Genomic DNA, 17,152 nt, shown 5'->3' with positions numbered 1-17,152 from the left:
CAAAAAAACAAATTTTCATTAGTCCTATCATATATGAAATAGAATTGAGATTGATTGAGAAGAAAGTAGAAAGAAAAAGAAAAAGAAAGACCCCATCTGGCTCCTGGAAGTGGCAGCGGCAGCGGTTCATCCCTTTTCCCCTTTTGTTTTGTTTACTCTTTTCCAGGTACTAACCAGTTGACCTAATGAGCGGCGAGGTGAAAAAATCCCGCTAAAGTTTTTGCCTTCTTTCTTTTATTTTTTTAATTGGTCTCAAATTTTCTAATTAGATTTTAACATTAGTCACGCTTGTACATCCGTTAGTTAATATCTCTATAAACGTCACAAAATAATTCCGATAATTTACTAACGGTTAAGTAATTATGTAACGGAACTCTAACTGTTATTAACTTACTAACGGATGTATATGTGTTACAAATGAGAAATTGCAATTGTTAGAAAATCCTTGCAATTGTTAGAAAATCCTTGAAATTGCAATTGTTAGAAAATCCTTGCAATTGTTAGAAATTGCATCGTTCTAGGGTTATGGTGAATCACTTGGATTGCTTAAGTACCACGGCCCACAGACAATAGTCCGTTTGTCAAGATTCGGACAAGAAACACTAGAGTTTGATATTTCACTTTGTTCGCTTACAACTTCAATTGTTGAAAAGGTCCTAAATGCAATTATACTATAAAGTAATAATACTAAACTACGATGCAATTATACTAATAATGAAATAAAAAGAATGAAGATTTGACTAACCTGGATGGTAAATCTTGTCTTCGAGATATCCTTCGAGTTTCTCTCTTTCTCAAAAGGATGGATGATGCGGCTAAAATTACCTCAAGATCCAAACTTCTAATCTTGAAAGAAAACATTAAACATAAACAACTTAAAATGGCAGCGGCGCCATTTGACACGCGCTCCTTTTTGTGTGTATGAGATGGTATATGGATGATGGTAGATAGATGATGTAGATGGATGATGTAGATAGATGATGGTCGTTGAACAAAATAGAAACGTATCAAAACCTAATTATCCCTCAATAAGTCAAGGATAAGTAGGGTATCGTTCCACTTTTAAGTGTATGTTATATGAATGATAGGACTGGAAAGGGGGTTTGAGAGATTAAAAACTATGATTGTAGAGATTTTAGATTCTAATACTAAACTATTGAGAATTTATAAGAGAGGGAATTCAAGATATTAGAATCCACCGATACCTTAGATCTGTGACTTTCTCCTTCATAGTTGTTCTCACTAGTAGACTATAATTAGGCAATCGAGCGAGTGACGAAATATCGTTAACAATTAACTCTACTCAAGATTGTTCCTAAGTTTATGTTACTAGTATCTTCTTTCATTTTATGTGAGCTTAGGCAGCTATTCAATGAATCACCATCTAAGGCAAACACAAGGAATACTTTCCTTACTCTAAAACACTACACAACTACAAGAAAAGTAGAGAATAATAGTATAATATTCAATTACAATAAATAAACCCTATTCTAGCATTATATTCAATTGCAATAAATAAAATCATGTCACTAGCAAATATTCAATTGCAATAAATAAAACCCTAAACTAGCATGATATTCGATTGCAATAAATAAAAACTTTAATCTATACTTCCATCCCCTGGTCTGGGCAATGAAACTAATAACTAAAAACATAAAGAACTAACCTGATTGGAGAATACCATGAACAATAAGAATCAACGAACCCTAAGCACCGGCTTTATCTTCTTCCCTTGAAGATAATCTTCTTTCTTTATGGAAGGCTAATCTTCTCCTTTGAAGGAGAAGATTAGCCTTCCATAAAGAAAGAAGAACGCGAAAAACGAGAAGAAGAAGAGTCGAAGAACATAAGACTAGGAAGACTAATTTATTAAGACTCGACTAGTTAAAACCAAATCTTTTATTATTAATCTCTCTCTGCCTCAAGTTCTGGAGACAAGAATGTAAGTGAATTGGCAAATTACATGAGGCACTTAGGTCCTCTATTTATAAGGGTTACAAAATGAGTTCTAGAAGTATTCCAAACCGCCATTTGTTTCCTAATACAAATCAACTTTTTTCAGAGTCCAACTTCGTCTCCAAAACTGAGAAGGAAATGGCTACAGTGTCGGTTCATACGTCTAGGCGCACGATCCTTGCATCTCAGACGCGAGCATTGCGTCTAGACGCACGATCCTTGCATCCCAGACGCGGAAGTTTATTTTCCCTCTTTTGCTCTATCCTTCTATCCTCTTTTGGGGGCTTTGGTCCAAGCAACAAATCCTTTTGCCGTGGCCTTCCAAATAGGCTTTAAAATAGGTCCAAGTCGCATCTTTAATAGCTTCAATTCCTTGGCCTTCTCCATGATTGTCCACGGGCTTCCCATGTAATCCATATTCCATAATGCTCTGAATTGCTCCGTTTTACCCTTTTTTCTCTAATATTCTACAAAACTCTCTTTTTTACCTGTAAAATCACATAACTTACAAGCACTATTAGTCCACTAAGATGGCTAAACAAAAGGTATAATCGAGGGTTAAAATGCACTTTTTGAGCATTTATCACCCCCCCCCACACACACACACACACACACAAAGTGAGAGCTTGATACGTAAGATGTTCGTCCACACGAACTCGGTCAAACCCAATCCACACCCCCTTTCTCCCCTGAATCTACCTACATTTGTAAGGTTAAACAAATTATAACATTTACAGTCAAGAGATTGAATAATATAAATATTAACATGGTATCAAGAACTCGGGTGAGAATGTAAATCTGAAGGATGAAATGGTAAGGATAATGGGGTGATTAAGGTTATCTTGGGGCTGGTGGAAGAAAGTGTTTAATGGTATACATTTTCTTTTTCTTGATTCAATGCTTGTGTATATTCAGTATTAAATGGAATGTAGTGAGCTTCGTGGTATTTGTTTGTAGCATTTGGTCCAAAGTCCTTTAATGTTTTGCATTTGCTAAAGTTTGTGTGATGAATTGTTGTGGTATGGTTAGAGTTTGTAAAGTTAGCCTTGAAATGTTTGTAGAAATGTCATAACCAGTTCGTAGTAGTAGTTTATGGCAATGGCAATGGAAATGGAAATGTAGTAGTAGTAGCGTAATGGCGAAGAAATGTAGTGTCTTTTGTTGTTGGCAAACTCTTGATATTACCCATTATGAGTTTGAGTGGGGGTGTTAGAGTGTGTTATGGATTGAGGGTAGTTAGGTCTTTGGTGATGTTTGTATTTAGGTTATAGTATTAGTACAAGGGTGCGTTTGTTTATCAGGAATTGGACTTAAAGAGTAGAATTAACTAGAATCCTTGGTGGACCACTCACTTTTGGGCTGTTTGGAGGCATGGTAAAGGGACTCCAATTCCTTTTATTAAGTCTTTGACAGACCCATGTTAATCCAAAGGAATCCTAGACTATAGGAATCGGTTTCTTATTTCTAATCCGAAAATGGAAAAAAAAATATATGAAATGAAATAAACAAAAAGTTGGAGCCTGTTAGAGGATTCTATACAACAACCAAACACATTAATTTAAGTAGGAATTGAATTTCGGTGATTTCTGAACGTTTTCCAAGCACACATTTTGTAAGTTGGAATCAAATTCTATTACAGTAGATTCCTTTCCAATGGTCTCCAACTCCATTCTATTCCTGAGTAGTTTCCAGTCTCATAGTTGCCAAACACTCTAAATAGAAAGTGTTGTAATAGTTAGGTTAAGATATTGAATAATAGAAATAATAAGTCTCGACCATAATGGCATTGCCCTTATGGCTTTAGCTATACTGTAATGCTAGTTGGCCACAGGCTCATATCTTATCTTGCCCTCTTGAGGATTGGAGTAAATCGTGGAAACAAAGGTCTGAAAATTCTTCACATTCTTCTTGGCTTGTTTTATTGAGATCTACTAGTGAGGGTTCAGTAACACAAAATAGTTTATAACATATTTGGAAAAGAATGGGAATTCTTAAAATGTCAAAACATAAGAATGCACTTCTACTAATGAGATTTCTATAGCTAATGTATTGATGAACCCTCAGTCCTCACAAGTTTTCTCGCAGGAAATCTCTCTTTCTGTCATCTTGTGTACAACTCGTCTATAGCACCCCAAGTGCCTGGATCAATCAAAAGTTTGATTCTTCCTGAACCACTCATTTTCAAATGATATCCACATTGTTCACAAATATTAAGTTTTAACCTAAAAAAAATTTTATAATTTAATCCATAACAATTTTCGCATTGAACCCACAAATGCCTGTATTTTTGGCTTATATCAAGATCAGTATATCTTCCTATCATATCGAAATCACTCCCATTTTATGCTAGTTTGTATCTTTGAAACTCTCATTTGTCAATACTATTTACGCTTTCACTACAAATGTAACTATAAATATAACTCTCATGAATTGTTTCTACCGCTTGAAATGGAACTATCCATATTTATTTCAGAACGAAGATAATTCTCAATGCAACTAGTAATGTGATTATTCCAACTATATTGAGTATCATACATGTAACGGTCATAGTAGTGATTGTCACTCTTAAACCCATCATTTGGATAACTAGAAAAAAAAAACTTTCCAGTTCACTCAGAAAAGAACGATCATTTTCAATCTCAAATATTTTATTTTCAATATCAAAATATATGGAATAATTTTCACCATTACTATCCCTAACTAAAAAAGTGTCATCAGAGATCAAACTCTGAATACCTCTTATACCAAAACAAGATCAACATTATTAAAGCTATCATCCCAACCATGAATCATATTATTCATAACAGGGTCTTCACTCCCATTAGTATTTTCAATGGGACCAATACCCGCTAGTGATTTACTTAGCCCACACCTGTGTTCTAACTCTTCCTTAGACAACATTGAATTGAACCACCATTTTTCCATAGAGCCTTCTTGCCCCCTATTTGAATGAAAATACAATAGATGAATAGCCGTTCGATGAATAATCATTTGAAAATTTCCTCTCATAATAAGCATATAGATCCAATCACTAGGATCATTAACTAATAACGAGTAAGTATTGAAAGAAATGATTCTATTGTGGAAATCGGGGTATCACTTCACTATAGATAATGGCACCCCTTCTTCAATTCAAAATATAAAGAGAGGTTTCTCCCATGTTGTTGTGAACAAATTTTCATCGAAAAGATAAATATTTTTTTCTCTTTTATATTATATATATTTTTATATTATAAATATGAAGAATTACTTTTCTTATAATTTCGTACAATAATAAGTTTCTAGTGCAACACGGAACAAAAAGGACAATATACGGGGTGGGTAGAGGGCGTTGTGCTCCTTGGCTCAATCCACGGTATATAAATATCAAATAATCTACCAATCCCAAGACCCATAGGATTAATTATGGATCCAACAATAGAAAGACACATTTTGGTTGTTTATTCTTAATAATTAAATTATATATGATATGTAAAATATAGTAACTACGGGCCTCATTCTTTATTCAGTTCGGCTCAATTCTTTTACTAAAAGAATTTAGCCGAGTTTAATTGCAATTCAATTAAGATAACGAACGGTAATTAAATTACTAGATTATGATTACAAAGTGTCCATTGCTTCAAATTCGAATTTGATCTCTTTCCATGCTTCACAAGCAGCAGCTAGTTCAAGGCTCCATTTGCAAGCCTCGCGGATAATTTCATTACCTTCACGAGCAAGATCACGTCCCTCATTACGAGCTTGTACACATGCTCTTAGGGCTACTCGATTAGCTACGGCACCCAGTGCATTTCCCCAAGGGTGTCCTAAAGTTCCTCCACCGAACTGTAGTATGGAATCATCCCCAAAGATCTCAGTCAAAGCAGGCATATGCCAAACGTGAATACCCCCTCAAGCAACAGGCAAAACACCTGGTAGAGATACCCAATCTTGAGTGAAGTAAATACCGCGACTTCGGTCTTTTTCAATAAAATCGTCGCGTGGTAAATCAACAAGGCCTAGGGTGATCTCTCTTTCCCCTTCTAGTTTACCTACTACGGTCCCAGAGTGAATATGATCTCCACTAGACATACGTAACGCTTTAGCTAGTACACCGAAATGTATACCATGATTCTTCTGTCTATCAATAACTGCATGCATTGCGCAGTGAATGTGAAGAAGTAGACCATTATCTCGGCAATAATGAGACAAGTTAGTATTTGCAGTGAATCCCCCCGTTAAGTAGTCATGCATTACGATGGGCACCCCCAACTCTCTGGCAAATACAACCCTTTTTATCATTTCTTCGCATGTACCTGCAGTAGCATTCAAGTAATGTCCTTTGATTTCACCGGTTTCGGCTTGTGCTTTATAAATTGCTTCAGCACAAAATAGGAAACGGTCTCTCCAATGCATAAATGGTTGGGAGTTCACGTTCTCATCATCCTTGGTAAAATCAAGTCCACCGCGGAGACATTCATAAACCGCTCTATCGTAGTTCTTAGCAAATAATCCCAATTTTGGTTTAATAGTACATCCCAATAGGGGACGACTAGTTCAATTTATCTCTCTCAACTTGGATACCATGGGACGGTCCCTGGAAAGTTTTAACATAAGCAACAGGAATTCGCAAATCCTCCAAACGTTAGCGTGTAGTAGGAGTGTAAAAAAAAACCGTTGACCCATCATCCGGTAGGGTACCCAGTCTTCACCCGCCACCCAAACCCGCACCGACCCGAAAATAGACCCACCCCGCCCAGCCACCGTTTTTGTGCGGTCGGGCTATGGGTGTAGGTTCTATGCTCAAACCGCCCGACCCGTACCGTGTCAAAAGCCATTGACCCAACCCCGTTGACCCGCATAATTTCAATACTCTAAGTCTAATATTTTTGTATTTTGTTTATAATTTCTTTCAACTTTTGTAGGAATTTGATAGATATGAATACAAACTTATGAGTTCAACATCAATTTCACATATTCAAGTTTGAACATTGGGAAAATATCAAAAGTTCAAATTTAACTTTCGAATTTTGGAGAAGATAAATCATTCATCCTTGTATTAATTTCGAATTCTTTTAGTTTATATTTTATTGTTTTGTACCATAGATCTTTGCTCCCATCTTTATTTTATCATACTATGGAAAATAATCAATTTACAAATGGTAAATCACGATAAATAAGTTTCAAATTTACAGATTATGATTTTGGGTTCAAATTCAAGTTTTTTTATTTTTGTTTATTTTTTATTAATTGATTCAATTTTTTTCTATCTTTGTGAATTGGAAATATATTACTTGCGAGAATTAGAAAGTTTTTTTTTAGTGAAATTGGGTTAAAATGATAATTTTTCCACCCGATGGATGACCGCCCGTAAGGTCAACCTAACGGGCCGGGTGATGGTACTAAGACATGACACTTCAACCTGCCCGCCCGCCCGTCGGGGACCAATCGGATTTGTATCCCTAGACCGCCCGCCCGACCCATCACTATTTGACCCGCAGTTGACCCGGCCCGCCCCGTATTACACCCCTAGCGTGTAGCGCTTTGAACCCAAAAACATTACCACAATGGAAGTAAACATGTTAGTAACAGAACCCTCTTCAAAAAGGTCTAAACTCTAAAGGATAGGCTACATAACAAATATATTGATTTTCTTCTCCAGCAACGGGCTCGATGTCGTAGCATCGTCTTTTGTAACGATCAAGGCTGGTAAGTCCACCGGTCCACACAGTTGTTCATGTACCTGTAGAAGATTCGGCAGCTACAGCAGCCCCCGCTTCTTCCTATGGAACTCCAGGTTGAGGAGTTACTCGGAATGTTGCTAGGCTATCAGTATCTTTGGGTGTATATTGAGGAGTATAATAAGTCAATTTGTAATCTTTAACATCCCAGATTCTACGAAACATTAGGGACGTTTGTCCTCAAAAGCAAGCATGGCACACCACAAGTCTCTTTTCAGGGAACTACTAACAGAAATCATGAGATCAAGATCTTGAGAGCTACTGACTAATTTTGTTGAAAAATTATGCAAAATGCATATAAATTAGAACGATATCCCATTTTTGCCTGTACGATGAATTGTGAGAGCATAAGAGTAACGTTAATGAGCCGGAAAAACATTCTCTCGTGTCCTTAGAGCTAGATTCTCTTAAGCACAACCAATCATATAGAGTATGCTTTTGCTACGAAAACAAACCAAAATATATTGCTTTTTCTCATCGAGATAATGTGTTTTTCATATATGGAACAAGATAAATGCAATAAATAAATAATAATAACATCACCTACCACAAAAGCTTCTTAAGCAACAATAAACTTGTCGCAATGGTCACATATGAAGAAAAAGAAACTAAATCAACCAGAAATCCTAATATTTGGTTGATGATCAACCAGCTAGTTTATGAGTTATGGTTAGGGCCGTAGGGCGATTCGGAAAAGTTTAGTACAAGCATCATCTTCCTTAGTGATCAATGGAGACTGTAGACCTGGTCGCTCCATGAACGTGTCCTCACAATCTCCAGGAACATCAAAGATTGCACTAGCTTCTACATTGGCACACGTTTTCAAGCATTGTTCATCGTACTTTTTGCTTGCCAAAAGCTGATCGATGTATGATTTCATGCAAGTCACATTGGCTTTGCTTAGTCTCAATTGACACCAAGTCCTTCAAGGTCTGCTGCTTGGCTTCCCAGATCTGCATTAAGTGTCGCCACGCAGAAGTCGTATGTAGTAGTACTACCTTCTGATTGTGAAATTTCCTTGCATGTATCTGCAACTACATCAGCACTTACACGATGGAGGAACACCAAAAAAAGAAAAAATGAAGAAAGAAAAGCTTGTAGTCATGACTCTCTTCTCAAGTTTTGTTTCTTACCACTAGTTTGGGATTATATGTTTTCCGGCCAGCTGTTTCTTTTATAGCTGCAGAATGGTGTCAAAATAGAATTCACAAGGAAATAAGTTTTAGAAGATTTCTATTCACTAATATGACATTATTGGAAAGTGAAGGAAAGTGATCTGATACTTAACCAAAACAGGAGGGAAAGTGATCTGACTGCCGCTGTAATTTGAAACCCTAATTTAGTTGAGTCAAGGAATAACGAAGACAAAAAAGATTTGTAGCATTGCTGCAGAGATCTTTTAATCCAAAAATAGATAATATACTTTAAACTCTTTAAAGTTTATAGAAACATGAAACTATTAAGTGAGTTGATAGAGAGATGTATCTCAAACCTTCCACAACATAAAGGCTTCTAATTCTCGCAAAAAAAATAAAACAGAGTAGATGTAAACATTGAGAAGCTTGTATTCCAATGCAAAAGGACAGGTTAATGATGCACCCTCACATGAGATTTTGTGAGGAAATCCTCTCAAGAATTATTCTGTAAAAAAAACTTCTTCAGATACGAACTTCCATTTTTTTAGCAGAAATGTAATTATCGATTAACTGATTAATTTCTGATCAAAGAGTACAAAATTGGTGCCTATGTTGCTACATAAAAAGACACAAAGTGATGGGGGTCCTCAAAATACACAATCCCACCAGTCTACACTAGAAAACGCCCAACTAAATACATACAGATCCTTACAGAGTTGCCAATTTCATAAATCAGTTTATACCTTTGATAACATCTCCCAGTTAAAGATAAGGTCCTGAAAGTGATAATTCCTTCTTGCACTGGAAGTAGATTTTTTAGTACCACATGCATGCCTTAATATATAGCTTTAATATGTTTCTGAGTTTCTCCACGGAAGGTGATTGATCACTGAACACACAGTTGTTTCGCAGCTTCCGAGTAACCTAACACACTACATAAGGAAGAGCCTTCAAACTAGTTTACCATAAGACGTCAGGACCATGTCCGGCCATTCTTTGAAGATATCTTGTATCGTGTTGGAGGCTGAACAAATTGGTAGCACTGCACAACATCAACAGTGAGACTGTTTCACACTTGCATACTTAACTCACATCTTGCGAATAGATGGATGATTGTTTCTGCACCTTGGCCACATAATACACATCTATTAGGAATAGTCCACCCTTTGGTCTGCAGGTTATCTACTGTAAGTATCCACTCCACAAATGCACACCATAGGAAAAAATAGACTTAAGATGGGATAGAAGCTTTCTGTACAATCTTTGTACGGGAAAACTGTTGGTACTTCATTTCCCATATGTCTTCTCTCTGCTAATTTCACATGAAATGATTTTACTGAAAACCCCTTGATTCCACTTCCATTGCCGCTGGTCTTCACCCTCCACACTTTGATCGATCAGATACCTCCCAATTTGAAGGGATGTGATCACACATAAACATTTGTTCTATTGTGTTCCTATTTAGCTAAACAATGGTTTTCATCATGTAAGCAGTGACTAAAAGTTACACTGGTGAATCATCTTTTTTCATGAGAACTTCGTTCCTAACATATTCCTACTATCAATCCATTCTGTTTAAGTCCCCCATCACCTGAAAATCCATTACACCTTATTCTCCTTCCAATTTCATATCCCATTTTCATCTCCACTTAATTTACTTTGTTTCTCCTTCCACCTCATAGCATATAACATCTACTAAATTACTGAACTTCTGTATTACTTCTCTGCAGATTAACATGTCGTTTTTTTCAAACCATGGATTTGTAATGTTCGCCTCGAAAGATCAATTTCTTCCAGTCTTATTTTGGGTTCAAGCTTTCGTCCTCCCTCTTGAACGTTTCTCAGTTTTCCACAGGGAGTATCTTAGGTAGAAGGTTTGACAAGTGGGTTAAAAGAGAAACTATAATAGACAAGGACATTTTCTCAAACTGCAAATGGAAAAAAACACAAACGTCCCTCTTCCAATGGAAATTGGACTAGATGTAAATAACGATCCCGTCTCTTCAGAGACCACGGACATTCCACTTATCATAATGCTACTGCCTCAGATGTGCTACAAACCCAATCATTAGCTTTGAACTAATTCAATATTGTCTTGTCACATATAAAGGGGAAAAACAAACAAACTTAATTTGAACATCTAAAACTCCATGAGATGACGTGGGCAGGCCTACATAGCTTCCATAGAAAACCAAGTTATAAGTTTCCTATCTAGCCATTGGAAAACTAGACTAAGCATTCAGAAAAAAAAACGTCGTCCACCACAATCACTAGAAATAGATAATTCACATTACAAAGAACTTTTGGTATCGAAAACTAGAATGGACAATAGTATCAACAAGAAAGGAACCACCCACAAACAGCCATTAATAACCCTCTGACTTGAACATTACTCGGCATATTAACCACGGCGTACACAATGGTAAAATAACAATAAATCCGTATAGTTTCCAGTAGATCCCAATTCCACAGTTTTTTAAATTGTTAACATGTACCTGCACAACAGCAGAAGAACTTTCACTCAAAAAACAGCGGAAGGCAAAATAAGAAAATAGGACTTTCAGCGCAGTAGCATCTGGCTTGTTCATGTAAGGTGTTAAGGCTGCATATACAATCTCCAGCCCGACAGAGAATTTCAAACCCTTAGAAGCTCAACATTTTCGACTCCAGGGCCAATTTTCTATGTAACTACTTCAACTCCTCTGTCTAGCGTTTCGAAAATGGTGCCAACAAGACATACAGTCTCCAGCTGAACAGAAAACTTCTAACCTTTACAAGCTCAATATTTTCAATTCCAGGACCATATTTCTCTATGACTACTCTCAATGCCTCCGTTCAATGTTTTTAAGCTTGGAATAATGAACACCTCAACACTCTTCTCTAAAGAGAAATATTGAAAGAAATTACCCAGATTGATCATGGAGCATTGGAGCATAACAGAAAGAACACTAGTGAAGCAAACCTGAATTCTTTGTCTTGAAGTTCTTCAATCACCTTTCGGGCAAATTCTTTTGTTTTGAATTTTATGAAAATATAGCCTGTGCTCTCACCAGTATTCTCATCTTTCATCAACCTGATGTAAGGGTAGAAAATCCTGATATGGGAGTAAAGCATGGATTCCATACCAAGCATCTCAGTCACCTCCCCAATTGGTCCACAGGGTCCCCTTAGATCTTCTTCCCTAACATCTCAACCCTTATGCACGAGCCGACTAGAAAAGTCGGTAAAACCTTTGGGTGATGATACCAGAGGTCTGGGGCTCGAACCCGGCCAGCATCAAAGAGTTACTGATCTCATTTAAAAACAGGCTTGCCAATCAAAAAACAAAAAAGAATCTCAACCCTTATAATGAAAAACCTCAGACCCATCAAGCATCTCAAACCTCAAACCTCAAACCTCAACCTTCACAGACTTGTCCCCATAATGATGACCCCCATCACTTTCACAGCTGATTTTACTTAAGATCCTTGGTCTGCAGAGGCTGTTTCCCTTGTTCAGCATTAACATCCTGATCCATCTTCATTGTAATTGTCACTATAAAGGTTCACCTGTTCTTCCATTTCTGCCATTGGAGTCAACATTGCATGTCTCATGTCTACGCAGGTTCAGGTTCTTTTCCGATCAACCACCAATTATAGCACAACATAATTCTTTGCCGGCACTTGATAGAATGATTTCGTCATGAATACCTTCATGTTATTCCACACCCATATGCGTCTATCCACATCACCAAATTCCTACCCCCACTGGGTAGATAGAATTTAGGAGATTTTAATATCTTCCAACCTCCCAATCATTTAGCCCTCTTCTAAGTGGCACATTCTATTCAACCTCATTAACACCTCTCTCCATATTGTCCGCAATAAGAGCTCTTTAGTTAGATGCTAGAAGGTACACTCCTCCACTAATTGTTCTTTAAGTGAGGTTTCTCCAGCCCAAATACCATCCCCAAAAGAAATAGACTCAAATCCACTGGCAATTCCCTTCCAAAGTGTAACTCCAAAAGGATTTCCAAGTTTCTTTACCACCCATTTGCTCTCTCATCCCCCATACGTATCCACCACCACCTTCCTCCACAAATGTTTCTCGTCTTCCCCATATCTCCAAAGCCACTTTTCCAACAAAGCAATATTCATGAGTAACACATGCTCCAAACCACCCTCTTCTTTAGGAAGACAATGTCTATCCCATTTAACAAAATTGATATTCTGGTCATCTCCTTCACTACCACATAGGAATTTTTCCAAACAACGTTTCCAAGTGCTTAGAAAGAGTGGACTTGATCAATGTCAATCTCCCCCCGTTAGAGAGTCACTATTTGAAACACAACTAACACATAAATATACATGTAAAATAACAGTTGTACAAATGTTACTGTACCGTCCACACAGAAAACCAGAATAATTGAAACCAAACACAACCTAAAAAGAAGCACAGATTGCTCTAACTAAGAAGACATCCAAATGAAATGCTAATTATTCTGCAATTAAGTATACACAAATATCTAATTCACCAATCAATATAAACCAATCCTACAGGTATTATTCTTTGACAAAACAATCTTCAGTTGTAAGCTCATTCTAGCTCATACATTTCTGTAATCAAATTCAGAACATCAAATGCTACAACGGAGACCTTACTTTTGCAGAATATCCAATAAGAGGTATGATTCCAGACCATAACAAAGAGCTGTGAAGAGCATGAGATGGCAACAAAAGCATTTCTAGTACATATCAAAGATGTAAAGCATACGAAGAGCTCAAGCAAGCTAAATGAATGAGGTGATTAAAATATAGTTTCTCAAATTACCGCAAATCAAAAACCTTTATAATCTCCTCTCCTCAACAAAAAACACTGAAGTTGATTTCTGTTAGCTTTCTACTTTCTACCCTGTTTAATGGGCAACGATATATTTAAAGTGCAACAGAGTCCTAGTCTTACAGCTTCGTAATTTGTTAGTAGTTTGCACATATATTTTCTCTTAAAACAAACTAAATGAATGATAAACAGTAGAACACGAAACTCTGATTATTCATCTCCCAATAAGCTAAAACAACATAAAAACAAACACATATTCTTCACTCAAACTAAAGTACTCAAGTTCATACTTCCAATCATAAAAAAAACAACAAAAAGAAACATAAACACATTATTATTATAATTCTCAAACTACTCACTACTCAGGAAGCTTCCCAGATCGAAAAACAGCAAACTTGGAAACCTCAGAATACGAATACTCCACGCCATTTTCATTCAAAAACTTCTCAAGCACCATCTTAACATTTTCAGGATCATCACTCTCACACTCAATCTCATAACTAATACCGAAATCATATTGCGTCTCATCCAACTCCAACTTCAACCCATTCCAGTCATAAACACCTCTTACATTCCTAAACCCACCTAAACAAACAAACTCCATCTCCCCACCTCCACTAAAAAACTCCTCCCTAACTCTTTTCACAATCCTTGAACTCCCAATCAACCCAAGACGCCACGGCTCGGCAACACAAGCCCTACCAATAGAAACATCTATCTCCTCCTCATCTTCTTCAACTCGACTAACTCCGTTAACTAAAACAGCTTTGGCCTTCAATGAAACCACACAAAGTGTGTCTCCATTATAAAAACGGAGTCGTAAAACGGCCCGTTTTGAGGATAGTTCTGAACCTTTGGTGTCAAAGAATATGTTTTCTTGCATGTGGGTTTTGTTGTGGAAGGGTTTAAGGATGTTTGCAAGGTTTTGGTGAGTAGTGGAGTTGGGGAGTTTTAGTTTTACTTCTACTTCCATGTTTTTCCTAAGAAGATTGGCCAATACCAATACGTTGGTTTTTGTTGGATGGGTCTTGTTTTTTGTCAAAGTGTTGGAGGAGAGAGGTAGTTGAAGCAGTTGTTAAAGTGGTGGTGGTCGTGCTCTGTTTTCGGGCTTGTTCTACTTCTTCTTTGTCTTCTAGTTTTACTTCTATTTTACTTGCTTTTCTTCTTAACATTTTCTTTCTTGATAATCAGCAATTTCTAGGGCTTTGATTTTTATTTTCTTCACATTTTTTAAATTCCAATGGGCTCAACATAATTGTCCATGGGGGCCTTTGGAACATAAAGGTGGAAGACTGACTATATGATCTCCACTGCGAACCAAACGCCTTAAGTTTATCAACTGTTTATATAGAGTAAGTCTAGATATTGAGACACTGAACGACATGCTTTTTCTCAACCTCCTGAATCTTTTTCCAAACTTGAATTTCAATCTAAATATTCTCACTCTCCATGTTGGCTGTCTTTTTATAGAATCTGCTTGTTTCATCACTTTATATATCAAGAATTGCGCTCGTCGATGATGTACTTCTTCTGCATCTTCTTTATCCATTTTGGAGTAAGCATGATGAGGTGTCTTTCCAAAACTCATTGTTTGATCGATCACCTATATATATAGAAGGAAAGAGAGAAGAAAGAAGAGATTGAGGGAGATAGAGAGTTGAGAATGTGAGAGCTGGTTATATATACACATTGGTTGTGATACAAGACATGCCTATATACACATAGGTGACGCAGCAATGCATGCGAGCTGAGCTAATGTTTGTTAGGAAATAATGGTGTGGTGACTGGTGACTGGTGAAATGAGTTCTGAGCTGGCTTGCCACCATATATGGCTTTATCAATTATCCTGGACCGTACCCTTGAGTGGCAAAAAATACTTAAAAAGCAACCTCATAGGTTTAGGAAAAGATGCGCTTGCTGCCTTAATGCTCTAAAATCAAACCCAAACGTTTAGGGAAGAATTTGCATGTATTGAGTAGGAAATAAATGTTAACTTGATGAATACTTAAAAGCATATTATCTGCTCTAACACACTGCATCATTGCTAATTACTATTAAAAAGGTCATTTAATTTACTTATTTAGTTTGTTGTTGTTCTTTAAAAGTTTTGTGAGTGATGATGTTAATTTTGCAGGCAAATGCTCCACCGTCAGGGACAAGATTTCAAATGTAGGGTATATCAATCTTTAATGTTAGGGATCCCTTAAAGTTGTAGACCTGGAAGTGTACTCCAAAGTCAAAGAGGGGGAACATGTTGGCAGCTTCGTGGCTATTCAAATAGAGGGAACAAGTTGGCATCTTCATGCCTAATGAAAACAAATTGAATTTCTACCGGCATGGGAGTTAGGCTAGTTAAAAAATAGAATCGATCAAATTATTACAGACGATGTTTCAACGCAACTGGGACTATTAAATGAAGAGACGTGACTTACTTAGATATACCTACATAATTTATAGTTGTGGTTGGGACTTGAGGGAGGCCAACCTGCTAAAAACATTATACATGGAACATGACATTTATTTGGCTGAAAATTTCATCACAAAAGAGGAGATTGTACCGTCATAATAAGCGCTAATAAAACTCAATTTAAATAGCCCAAGTATCTCAGACACTTATCTCGTGTGATCTATTTTACTAATAGGAAATGTTGATCAATTTGATTGCAATAACACAAGTGGGAAGCATTTCTACCAAATTAAACCATTAGCTTAAGGCCTCACCAATGAATTGAATTTCACTTTAAGAAGAATGCCCGGGACTAAATACTGCTGATTAATATAGTCATCTTGCAACTAACAACCCGATTATTTTCCTTATTACATCAGATACCAACAGAATATAATAGAATAAATTTTACCAGAAAAGGCCAAAAAATTATTAAGGTAGACTTTTGTATCTGATCCCGATGGTGCGTGTTGCACGAAGTTTTGATAAAACAAACAACAATGTGACATAAGTAGTTTCCCTTCTTATAATAAATTAAGTACTTCTATTGACTCGGGAAAACATACATACATAATAAGATACATTCATTGTTTCAAGCACGTATGAGCTATGACACAATAGTTGTCCAACAACTCATTTGTAGTTGTCATTCAGAGTGTATGGATTGCGAAGCCCGCCCTAAGCAAATGCAAGAACCGGCTTTACGGACTAACTTCAACATCAAAAAATGCTTTCTTTATTTTAATTGTTTAGTATTGGAACCATACCAGCCTTAATCACCACCATACAATACAGAATCTAATGATAAAAACTCTGCAAAATTACAGGGAATACCAAGAACAGAGAAGGGTTTGAATCAGTCGTTGGCATTACTAACTGATGATTGTAAATGATTACATTGCTAATGGCACCTTGCTTTTACAGAACAACATTTCCTGCGATAACCTGGTCATTTCTGCGAGACATTAACCTGAATCTTTCGGACAGACAGCACAGGCAGTTGCAGTTGCAGCACCTTAAACCTTTGGACTTCTGCTAAAATATTAAAATCTGAAATGCTGAACACTCCAAACGGG

At 36.8% G+C, this 17,152-nt stretch overlaps 1 protein-coding gene across 1 annotated transcript; it reads right to left on the bottom strand.

The window, feature by feature from the left end:
- Positions 1 to 13,817: 13,817 nt before the first annotated feature.
- On the bottom strand, positions 13,818 to 15,275 carry LOC147476065 (adenylate cyclase). Its single transcript, XM_086584864.1, has one exon. It carries the CDS (start codon positions 14,601 to 14,603, stop codon positions 13,989 to 13,991), a length of 615 nt encoding a protein of 204 aa, XP_086440990.1. The 5' UTR covers positions 14,604 to 15,275; the 3' UTR covers positions 13,818 to 13,988.
- Positions 15,276 to 17,152: the final 1,877 nt, after the last annotated feature.

Source organism: Coptis chinensis, chromosome 9 (assembly GCF_015680905.1).
Source record: "Coptis chinensis isolate HL-2020 chromosome 9, ASM1568090v1, whole genome shotgun sequence".
NCBI lineage: Eukaryota > Viridiplantae > Streptophyta > Magnoliopsida > Ranunculales > Ranunculaceae > Coptis > Coptis chinensis.
Note: the sequence above shows the minus strand (reverse complement) of the source record. Positions and strands in the feature narration are given on the sequence as shown.